This window comes from Zingiber officinale, chromosome 10B (genome assembly GCF_018446385.1).
Source record: "Zingiber officinale cultivar Zhangliang chromosome 10B, Zo_v1.1, whole genome shotgun sequence".
Lineage (NCBI taxonomy): Eukaryota > Viridiplantae > Streptophyta > Magnoliopsida > Zingiberales > Zingiberaceae > Zingiber > Zingiber officinale.
Window position 1 is genome coordinate 24,751,614 of NC_056005.1, and position 11,292 is coordinate 24,762,905.

Consider the following 11,292-nt stretch of genomic DNA (forward strand, 5'->3'; position numbering starts at 1 on the left):
GTGTTCTTGTATTTTTTGAAGTACTTTCTATTGTGGTATATATTCTGTAAACTTGAATTTAGATATGTATTCTGTAAACTTGAATTTAGATATGAATATTTGCATATATATTCTGTAGATTTGTTTAATCTTATTTCTTTTAGATAATTATAATTGCTTCTATTACTATGAATGTTAATTTATTTGTGCTTATATAAATTGTATTAAAAAACAAAGAATGAATCATTAAAATGTATGGAATATGTTTTTTTTTTTTTGTGGATTTTATAAGTGTAATTATTTGTGTATGATTATTATATGATGTATATGTGTGGATTATATTTGATTTGTTTGTATGTGGATTGTATTATACTATCGTTTGTGATGATTTTTATATATTTAGAAAATGTATATAGGGAAGATTGTGTAAACATATAAAACATGACGATTTTTTTTTTTTGATTTATGACGAAATATCCATGGTGTTCACTATAAAGTATAGAGTTGGGTGTTCACTATAAAGTATAAAGTATAGAGTTGACAGTATTATTGATTGATATAAAATTCGTCTAGTAACAAAAGGATTTATATAAATTTATGGTGTTGAGTAATTTGAACTTTTTAAGTTTATCAAATAGTATCCCTCCTTTCTAAGTTTATCAAACTTTTTAATTCTCGCACTAATTTGAATTTAGTTGCTTTTTAAGAAAACAAGTACGTCATTAAAAAGACACCAGATAATGTCATATTATTTAACTTTATGTAGTCATGAATTTATTTGAATACCAACTGCAAATAAGACCTTTATTAGTTTATTTAGAGTACGGAAGATTACTGGAAAAGGAATTTCGAGAGCCTAAAAAGTACGTCTCCTAAAGAATTCCTACATCATCTCAAGAAGCTAAATTTTTTTTTGATCTTGCGCTAAATTTGGTGGCCAATTCTTAGTTTGATCTCTTCTCTAAAAACTGTGCCACAGCAGTCGTGCTCGGCTCAATCACATCCCTTTGCCAAGGCACCGCCATGGCACCCTCCTGCCCGGAGAGATACGCCGTCACAGCAGCCGTGGCGTCCACTCGAAGCAGCGGCCAGCCCATCGACTGCAGTCGCTTGATCTTCTGTATTTGTATCTCCGACAATAAGCGCGTGTTCTCCTTCATGGCAGCGAGCGCCGCCTCGTAGACTGGTCGAGTCCGCATGCCTTTTTCAGTGAAGTAAGCTCGGAATTCCGACACCCCGATGGTCTTCCCGATACCGACATACTTCTCCTTCGCCCCTTCCTTCATGAAGAAGTCGCCCAACTCGTCCATCAAGCCCTCCTGCACCATCTCGTCCACTCGGCGTGCGAGGTGCTCGGCCAGCACTTTGGCGTCCACGTGCACCCAGATGAACAAGCAGTCGTATTGCGGGGCCCCTTCCTCTCTCATTTCCTCACTGACGAACGGGTCGTAGTTGGGGTCGAACTGGTCCGCGAGCAGCGCGTAGACGAACGAGTTCGACCCTCCAGTGAGGAACGGCACTCGGCCGCGAGCCGAGACCTCTTGAATCTTGTAGCCAGCCACGGCACGGTACACAGCGGCCGGTAACTCCCCGGATGCCGAATCATAAAAATCTAACAGATGGTGCGGAACCCCACGCTGCTTCTCTGGTGCAATCTTATTGGAGGCGATGTCGAGCCCGGGGTACACTTGGATCTTATCAGAGTTGATGACTTCGCCTAAGAACCTGAGCGACAACTCAATGGCGAGCTTGGTTTTGCCTGTGCCAGTGGCGCCCATGACCACCACCAGTCTTTCCTTGGACACAGGCGTTCTTGGCATGTCGACGACGACGCCATTAATGGCGGCATGGCTGCCGTGGTGGCAGTTGCATTTCTCAGTACTGCAAGAAAAATCACCGGAGACAAACACCTCATCAGATTTGGACATGCAAAGCGTTGCACCCTCCATCTTCGTGATGGTCTTGACTCTTGGTTGAAGAAAGATTTAGAAGTCGTTTTGTGGAGATTTGTACGTTGCAATGAGTTTCAAGAGAACTTATAGACACTTTAAGTCTGGCTTAAGAAGGTTGTTAATATTATCTATAAATTTTATAATTAATGTTACGCTGAGCGCCCAGGGCAGCATTAAATTTTTTATTTTTTATTAATTTTTTTTTTTTGAAGTTTCTAATTATGTCAATTAATTTTGCCTTATTTAAGAATTGGGATTAGTATTATGCGTAAAAAATAATAAAAAATTCAAAACATTTTTTAAAGATTTTTCGTAAGGGGCGTTCGTGTATAAAAATGATAATCTCAGTTAGCCTCATTGACTATCTCTGGGATGACCAGTCTGATCTCACGGAAGTTTTCCATCGGCCACTAGGATAAATCGGGAAGCGCACGCGGCGGTCAACCCAGAAGCCCAATATCCTTTGATTACACCTTCCATTTGGAAGAAAAATTTCTATAAATATGTCATAGCTGAGTTCGAAAGCGTGTATAAAACTCTATAGGCAAGTGTGTTAATTACTTTTATTCCTTAAGTTTAATAGATATTAGGATAAACTCTGATAAATTTATTCAAAATAATTTCATCAATATATTAACCACGTATACTCTATATTTCATCATTATTTTATTTAATATTAAATACTTGTAAAAAAAAGGAAAATTAATGCGAGGAGTTAAGTTAAAAAAAATCTTTAATCCAAATTTAAAAAAATAAAGTAGACATCATGTAGACCGCGTTGCAGGTATAATATAATATATAAATACACATAAATTAGTACCTTAGACCCGTAGATTAGACTTGGTAAGAGTATGTTAGGCTATGCAATAATACAACACAAGAGCGCCGTTCAAGAATCGAGCAGCAAGCTACTGGGAACCCAGTAGCAAACTATTGTAACGGACTCTCCCTTATAAAAAAATTAATTTAATTTTTTATATAAGATATTAAAAAGATAATGTTGGTGTAATTTGCTTGGTGTAATTTACATTAATGATCTAACTCAAGTTTTGATGAATGACAAGTAGATTAAAGTTAGAATATTTGTCATCTAATTACTTTACCAAGTGTGCAAGAGTTGACGGGTCTGAAGGACCTAACACCATGCTGAAATCCAGCTAGGTCCTGAGACCGGATAGCTAGTACGAAGTCTAGATAGGTCAGGAGGACTTGATATCTAGCAGGAAGTCCGGTTGGGTCTGCGAGACCTGACAATCGATCGAAGTTCAGTTATGTATGTGGATTTGACAATTGGCGGGAATACCTGGTGGCAAATCAAGCGACTATAGTTGGTAAGTAAAAGGTAAGCAACTGGAGGAGAGATTCAATAAGGACGCGTTCCTGGTTAAGGAAACAGTATGCATCGTGTTAGAGTGTATACTAAAAGCCTAGCTTTTGGTATAAACATTTATCTAGAAATAAGAATCACATTGGTCAAATGTCTACATTTATGATAAATGTAGTTGCTCAATTAATTTATATTGTAGATAACATGGTGTGTGGTGTCACACATAGAAGATCATGTTATCGGTTCTTTATAAATTATAAACAGAAGTTCACGACCAAGATGGAAAGGAACAAACCATTGGAAGGTCGTAGTGTAATTAGGTATTAGTTTATCTTAACTATATAATTACACTAGTACACTTAGAGTGTATTGAGTAGGACCATTTGAGGTCGTTCCTTTTATACTGAATTTATGAAGGAACAAAGACCTCAGTTATTATGGAAGTGTGTGCTCTTAATCCTAATATAATAACAAGCACATATATTTGATATTTATTTCTTTAATTTATCAATGGGTGAGATTTAGTTCGATAAATCAATAAGCCCGATAAGTTGGGAAATGATATCACTTATAGTGTGTGTTGTTGATTATAGAAGGAAACTGTGTCCTAGTGATCTAGGTTGAGAATGCCCCCAATAGGAGCTCATAAGGATTGTCATGTTAAACCCTGCAAGTGGACTTAGTCCGACATGACGATGAAGTTGAGTGGTACTACTCTTGGAGCTAGATATTAATTAAGTGAGTTGTCAGTAACTTACTTAATTAGTGGACATTTGTTATCTTAAACACAGGGAGACTAACACACTCATAATAAGAAGGAGCCCAAAATGTAATTTGGGATTGATGCGTAGTTCAATAATAGTTCTTTAGTGCAATGAATTATTATTGATGAAATTAAGTTGTGTGTTGGCGAACACGGGATGCTTAATTTCATCGGAGACCAAAACCAATTCCTCCTCTCGGTCCCTATCGTAGCCTCTAGTATATAGAGATTTATACCCACCGCATCCCCACCTTCTTACCCATCCAATGGGGCCGGCCAAGCTAGCTTGGAACCCAAGCTAGGGTCGGCCAAGATCATGTGGATGAGTCATGTAGGTGGCCGGCCAAAGCTTGGGTCCCAAGCTTAGGTGGCGACCACTAGAATATTAAAATGGATTTTATTAAAATTATTTCTTATGTGGATATCATGATTTTAAAGAGAGTTTAAAATTAAAATTTCCTTTTATAACTTTCTACAAAGATTAAGAGAAGAGATTAATCTCTTTCCTTATTTGTAGTTTAAAAGGATGGTTTTAATTTTGTAAAACTTTCCTTATTTGTAAATCATCTACATGTTTAAAAGAGAGTTTAAAATTTGAAATCTTTCCTTATTTGTTGATTAAAGGAGGATTTTAAATTTTAAGAAAACTTTCCTTTTTAACCATGTTCATGATTTAAAAGAGAGTTTAAAATTAAATATTCTCTTTTATAAGTTTCTACAAAAGATTAAGAAAAGATTTGATATCTTTCCTTATTTGTAGATTAAAAGAGATTTTAATTTTTAGAGATAACTTTCTTTTTATCCACATGTTTAAAAGAAAGATTTTAATTTATTAAATTTCCTTTTTATAAACCAATCATGAAGGGATAAAAATTATTGGAGAAATTTTATAAATTTCCGGAAGCAAATAAGGAAGTTTTAATTTGTGTTTAAAATTTTATTTACTTGGAAATTTTATGGTGTGGCCGGCCAAATAAATTGGAGAAGAAAAATTATTTTTAATTAAATAAATTTTTCCTTTTCATGACAAAAGAATTAAGGAAGTTTTTATTAAAATTCCCTTATTTGCCAGGACCAAGGATTATAAAAGAGGGGGTAGAGGAGGCTTCAAGGCTAAGGACTCTATTCTATTTTTCTCCCTCTTTTCCTTGGTGGTGTGGCCGACCCTTTCTTCTTCTCTTCTTCTTCTCTTTGTGGCCGAACCTCTTCATGCTCATGGAGTTTTAATTGGTGGCCAGATCTAGCTTGAGGAAGAAGGAGAGAAAGCTTACATCCCTTGGAGCTTGGTTGGTGGAAAAGATCTTCATCTTTTGGAAGCTTTGTGCTTGGCCGAAATTTGAAGAAAGGAAAAGAAGGTGCTTTGGTGGGTTCTCATCTCGGAAGATCGTTGCCCACACAACGTCCGAGGTTAGAAGAGGAATACGGTAGAAGATCAAGAGGTCTTTCTAAAAGGTATAACTAGTAATTTTTCTTTCCACATCATACTAGTTATTTTTGGAAATAATACCAAATACAAGAGGCATGCGATTCTAGTATTTCGAATATGTTTTTCGATGTTGTGTTCTTTCTTTTTTCTTGTGATTTGATTGTTCTTTTCGGTTAACCTAAAGTTATTTTAGGAAATTAAATATTAGCTTTCCATAAAAGGTTTTGTCTAGTCGGTGGTAGTTGCTCCCATATCCAAGAAGGTCATGTGCCTCGCCACGTCAGTACTGGGAACCAATTATGAAAATTAATATTTAATGGAATTAATAACTTAAGGTGATTTGGGTCGAACGTGTTAAGTTCCGCGGGAGACCCAAGTCAAAACCTAAAAGAATGAATAGATTAAGTTTTGGATCAAACGTGTTAAGTTCCGCAGGTGATCCAAAATTTAATTTAAAAGAACACATGGTAGCTAGGAAAAGGTTCAGACCTTTGTACAAAATTTTTGTATAGTGGAACCTCTAGGTTTTCCGAGTAGCAACCAACAATTGGTATCAGAGCTAGGGTTTTGCCTCTGTGTATTTGATATTAGTTTAATTATGCACATGTCATACATAATTTAGGCAGGTTAATAGTAGGATGTGCTAACTTTGTGGATGCAGGATCCAACTATTATGGTTTATAGTTATTATGTGTGTGATTGGACCCTTGGACATGTCAAGGGAATTTTATTATGTGTGCATGATTGTATTATAAAATACAGCAGGAGCTATATTTAGTTTTATTAGGATTTTATTTTTGATCTAGTTACATGTACATTCCTTTTATGGAATATAGGATCGATGGATATAAATTTTATTTTATGTTCGATCTAGTTTACATGTATATTCCTTCGAGGAATATAGGATCAAAATGTAAAATTCTATTTATGTCGTGGATCGAATCTTGCAAAGCGTGGAACCTTCTAAGGACCAGAGGCGCAGCGGAACTAGGAGCAAGATGGATGCGACAGCTAGACACGGTGGCAGTGGCCAAATATGGTAGCAGCTTGGGATGACAACACACGGAGGACAACAAGAGATAAAAGCCATAATAGTTGAAAATTAGATTTTCTATTTATTGCTTTTATATTGTGCTATGTGTGCATGTTAGTTTACATATTTAGTAGGCTAGCTGTTGGTGCGGGAAGCATCCGACGATCGAACTCGTATTTTGATAACGGCAAAGAATTCAAAGTTAAGATGTTTTTTAGTCTAACAAGTCTACTTGAGGATTTCAGGAAAGTCCTAGCTGCGGTTAGGCAAAGGGAAAACCCTAGGGGGCGGTAACCCTAGGTCATAGGGGGTGGTAACCCTATGCGTAAAGTCTTGGCAGGTTGATGGCTTCAGGCAAAAGTCCTAGGGGGTGGTAACCCTAGGTGAAAAGTCCTGGTGTCGCGAACCAGGTGAAAGACTGGACTAGCCAGGGAAGCGGATGTCCAGCAGAAAGTCCGGAAGCATCGAGTGCTGAGCAAAAGTCCAGTCGATCTGGAGGATCAAGTAAATCTCCGAGTGGAGTAGGTGAGGACGCGTTCCCGAAGAGGGAACGTGGGCGTCGGGTCGACCTAGGGCTTTGGAAATCAAATCGGACTCGGACGGTCAAGAGGCATCAATTATTACTACTGTGTTTTATCGATTCTAACATTGTCTTGCGGTATTTTGCTCGGACTAACCTTTGTTTGCGGTGAGGAACCTCTTGGAAAAAAGTGTCCGGCGGATGGATCCGGCGCCGAGGTCCGCCCGGGACAAATTCTATCCCTGCGTGACTTCGCCACGTGGAGCATCTTGGTTGGTTTCAGGGCTCCCCGAAGGGATCCAGGCGCCCGGAACCGCATATAAAGGAGGGTTGAGGTGCGACTTCAAGAAACAACGAATTCTAAGTGATCTTTCATCTACACACTGCTCCAAAAGACGCTCCGAAGTGCTACTACAAGTGCCCGACGACCCGAAGCTTCAGAATTAGCATTTCTTGTTGTCGGTATAATTTTTGATAGCTTTTATTTGTACTCATAATTGTAATCTTTTAACGAGCTTATAGTTGTTGCCCACCGGAAGCGATCAAGGATCGCGAGCCTTCGAGTAGGAGTCGACTTAGGCTCCGAATGAAGTAAAATCGACCTGTCTCTTTGTGTTGTCTCTTTATTTTATTTCCGCTTATTCCGCTGCACGTTTTAACTCCGATAGTTTTCCGATAATCGAACGAAATAGCCACGAGCGCTATTCACCCCCCCCTCTAGCGCTTCTCGATCCAACAATTGGTATCAGAGCGGGGTCGTCTTGAATCAGTGTAACCACTATTCGAGACAATTTTTTTCGTGGTTTTGTTCGGAGTCGATTAGAATTTAGCCTCATAGCTATATTCTAAATTTTTTTACGAATCGATTTTCTGCTCAAAGCCGGTCAATACCACTTGAGCCTGTAATTTTTTCCTTCCTCCCGCACTACTAATCCAAGACTTAGTCTTGGAATAGATCTTGTTGTTTCTGTTTTTTAGATCTAAATGGCCCAACAAGAAGGATTTAGCACCGTTCATCCCTCATTATTTTTCGGAGAAGACTTCGGATATTAGAAGGGGCGAATGGAAATTTATCTAAAGATCCAGTTCGACACTTGGATGATCGTCAAAACAGGACTGCAACTACTAACAGGTACAGACGGTAAGCCTACATCCTGTGAGAACTGGGAGCCAGCATTTATCAAAAGCCACCTGCACAATCCAGTGCGGTCTTACCAAAGAAGAGCTCAACAGAGTCGGTCCATTCTCCTCCGCAAAGGAACTATGGGAGAAACTGATCGAACTACACGAGGGCACCTCGGAAACCAAGGTAAGTAAGCGTGATTTGTTACTAAATAATCTATACAATTTGAAAATGCAGGAAGGTGAGACGGCAAGCTCTTTGCACGCCCGAATTCAAGATATCCTGAATTCTCTACATGGAATTGGGCAGAAGGTAGAAAACAGAGATATAATAAGGTATGCCCTTAACTCATTCCCTAGGAGTACACTATGGGCATCAATGGTAGATGCCTATAAAGTCTCTAAGGATTTGTCCTCCTTGAAATTAGACGAATTATTTAGTGAATTTGAACTCCATGAACAAACTAATGCACAGCCATCCGAGAAAGGGATTGCTTTGGTTGCAGGAACGAATCGAACACGGGAATCAAGAGGACGGCGAAAAATTGAATCGGAATCAGAAGATGAACCTGACTCAGAAGATTCAGAAGATGAACTAACCAGCGAACTTGTGAATCTTGTAAAGAAGCTCTACAAGAAGAAGAAGGGTTTCAACAAGAAAGATCTAAAGAAGGCAGTCCAATCCAGTGAGGCCCAACAAAACTCAAAGGTAAAGTTCGAAGTCACATGTTACGGGTGCAACCAGAAAGGGCATATCAAGGACAACTGTCCCAACCAAAAGGAGGCCAAAAAGCAAAGAAGAAAGAAGGCACTAAAGGCAACCTGGGACGAATCTTCTTCGGAGGACGAAGACGACGAACTCGACCAAACAAGTTTACTCGCATTGATGGCCTTGGACTAGATCAGCGAATCCGAGAGCGAGTCAGAAGCCGACTCCGAGCAAAGCCACGGATCCGCATCCGTTTCCGAAGGGCCAGACTCCGCTGTAAGTATTCCTAGGCTTAATAATTTAGTCAATTATTTACTTCGCAAATTAGCTAAGTCAAATTTGAAAATTAAGTCACTTTTAAAAGAAGTAACCATTCTTAAAGGAGTAACTAACTCAAAATCTTTAACTGAAGATTCAACTCAAGTACAACAACTTGAGAAAGAAAATTCAAATCTGAAAAATCAGTTAAATGATTTAAAAATTACTTTAGAAAAGTTCTCTCTGGGCTCCAAGAATTTGGATCTAATTCTTGGGACACAAAGAGCCGTCTACAATAGAACTGGGCTAGGATATAAAAGTAAAAAGAAATATAAATCTTATTTATCCTTAATAAACAAACAAAGTAGTAAATCAGTCCAAGCATGGGTCCCCAAGTCCAAATTGATAAATCAAATTGGACTTGGCCAATACTGGGTTCCGAAGGATCAAATATACTACCTCGACAGACCATATCGAGGTCGTGATCCAGGGAAAGCTAAAATGAAAATGATCGTAATTTAAAATTCAAAATTAAATTAAAAATTTAAAACTTAAAAATCAAATTCAAAATTTAAAATTCGAAATTAAATTAAAAAATTTTAAAATTAAAAATCAATTCGAAATTAAATTAAAAATTCAAAATTACAAATTCAAAATTAAACAAATCGAAATTATAAATAGATGGAGGGTGCAAACTAGCTGGCACCTCCAACTGAACTACCCGACAGGGTAACTGAACCTAATTTACCCGGAATGGGTAAAACAAGAATAGACTACCCGGCAGGGTAGTTAAGGTTAGATTAAAACGGGATAAGTTTAACTTGAATCACAGTACTGGTGAAGTTTTTGGATGATAGTACGTTAGGGAAACTTGGGCATCGCATGTCTAGGAAGATATGGCTTCGACCTGGTGCATTTGGCCAAGTGAAACTGACCGAAGCTACCCTTAAATGGATCCTAACTAGTTAGACCAAGTTTTAGTATTAAGTTCAATGGGTAGGACTATTTGGAAAACCTCGAAGGCATGGTTACTTTAATGAGCTCCTTGTGACTCACCATAGCCCAGAAGTTTATCCAAAGAATGCTTACTTGTTGAATCCAAAGCTAAACCTGAATCTAACACAAGACTAAACAAAACCCTTTAATTGAACCTCAATTCATCTCACAAAAAGTTATAGGACTCCCTGATTGAGAATTTAGATCGGGTGAGATGACTAAGTAATTAAAAAAAAAAACTTCAAAACTTAAAATTATTTTAAACTTAAATTTCAAAATTATTTTAAACTTAAATTTCAAAATTATTTTAAACTTAAATTTCAAAATTATTTCAAACTTAAATTTCAAAATTTATTTCAAACTTAAATTTCAAAATTATTTTAAACTTAAATTTCAAAATTATTTCAAACTTAAATTTCAAAATTATTTCAAACTTAAACTTCAAAATTATTTTAAACTTAACTTCAAAACTTAAATTTCAAAATTATTTCAAACTTAAATTTCAAAATTATTTCAAACTTAAATTTCAAAATTATTTTAAACTTAACTTCAAAACTTAAATTTCAAAATTATTTCAGATTTAAATTTCAAAAACTTAAATTTCAAACTTATTTTAAACTTAAAATTATTTTAAAACTTCAAAACTTAAATTTCAAAATTATTTTAAACTTAAATTTCAAAATTATTTTAAACTTAAATTTCAAAATTATTTTTGTCTTGAATACAATAGAATAGAAAATTTAAGGAGACAATAAACATAGTGTCTGCTTCAATCACGCTATCTTTAATCCATTAAAAAGAAACCAATTCAACTACTTCATGTGTAGGAATTGAATCAATGGATGTTGGATAGTGGATGCTCCAGACATATGACTGGAGACAAGTTGAAGTTTACCAAACTCAAGTACAAGAGTCTAGGATCAGTTGCATTCGGCAACAACGGTAAACTTAAAGTAATCGGAAAAGGTAATATTGAACTTAGTTCCGATTTCGTTATTCGAAATGTTTTATTGGTTGACAATTTTAACTTTAATTTACTAAGTATAAGTCAATTGTGTGACAGCGGATATCTAGTTAATTTCGATAAAACTAGGTGTCTAGTTAAAAATATTGAAAATCTAGAAATTAAACTTAAGGGACTTAGGAAAAATAACATCTACACAATTAATTTATCAATATCCTCTATAAAGTGTCTCCTGACACAACA

At 36.6% G+C, this 11,292-nt stretch overlaps 1 protein-coding gene across 1 annotated transcript; it reads right to left on the minus strand.

Annotated features, from left to right (window-relative positions):
- Nucleotides 1-923: 923 nt before the first annotated feature.
- Nucleotides 924-1,928, minus strand: LOC122029019 (adenylate isopentenyltransferase 1, chloroplastic-like). The gene has a single exon (XM_042587981.1). It carries the CDS (start codon nucleotides 1,926-1,928, stop codon nucleotides 924-926), a length of 1,005 nt encoding a protein of 334 aa, XP_042443915.1.
- Between the last annotated feature and the right edge of the window lie 9,364 nt (nucleotides 1,929-11,292).

Bases quoted from the DNA above. Each gene is read 5' to 3' on its own strand.
- LOC122029019 (XM_042587981.1), bottom strand. From the start codon at position 1,928: ATGGAGGGTGCAACGCTTTGCATGTCCAAATCTGATGAGGTGTTTGTC.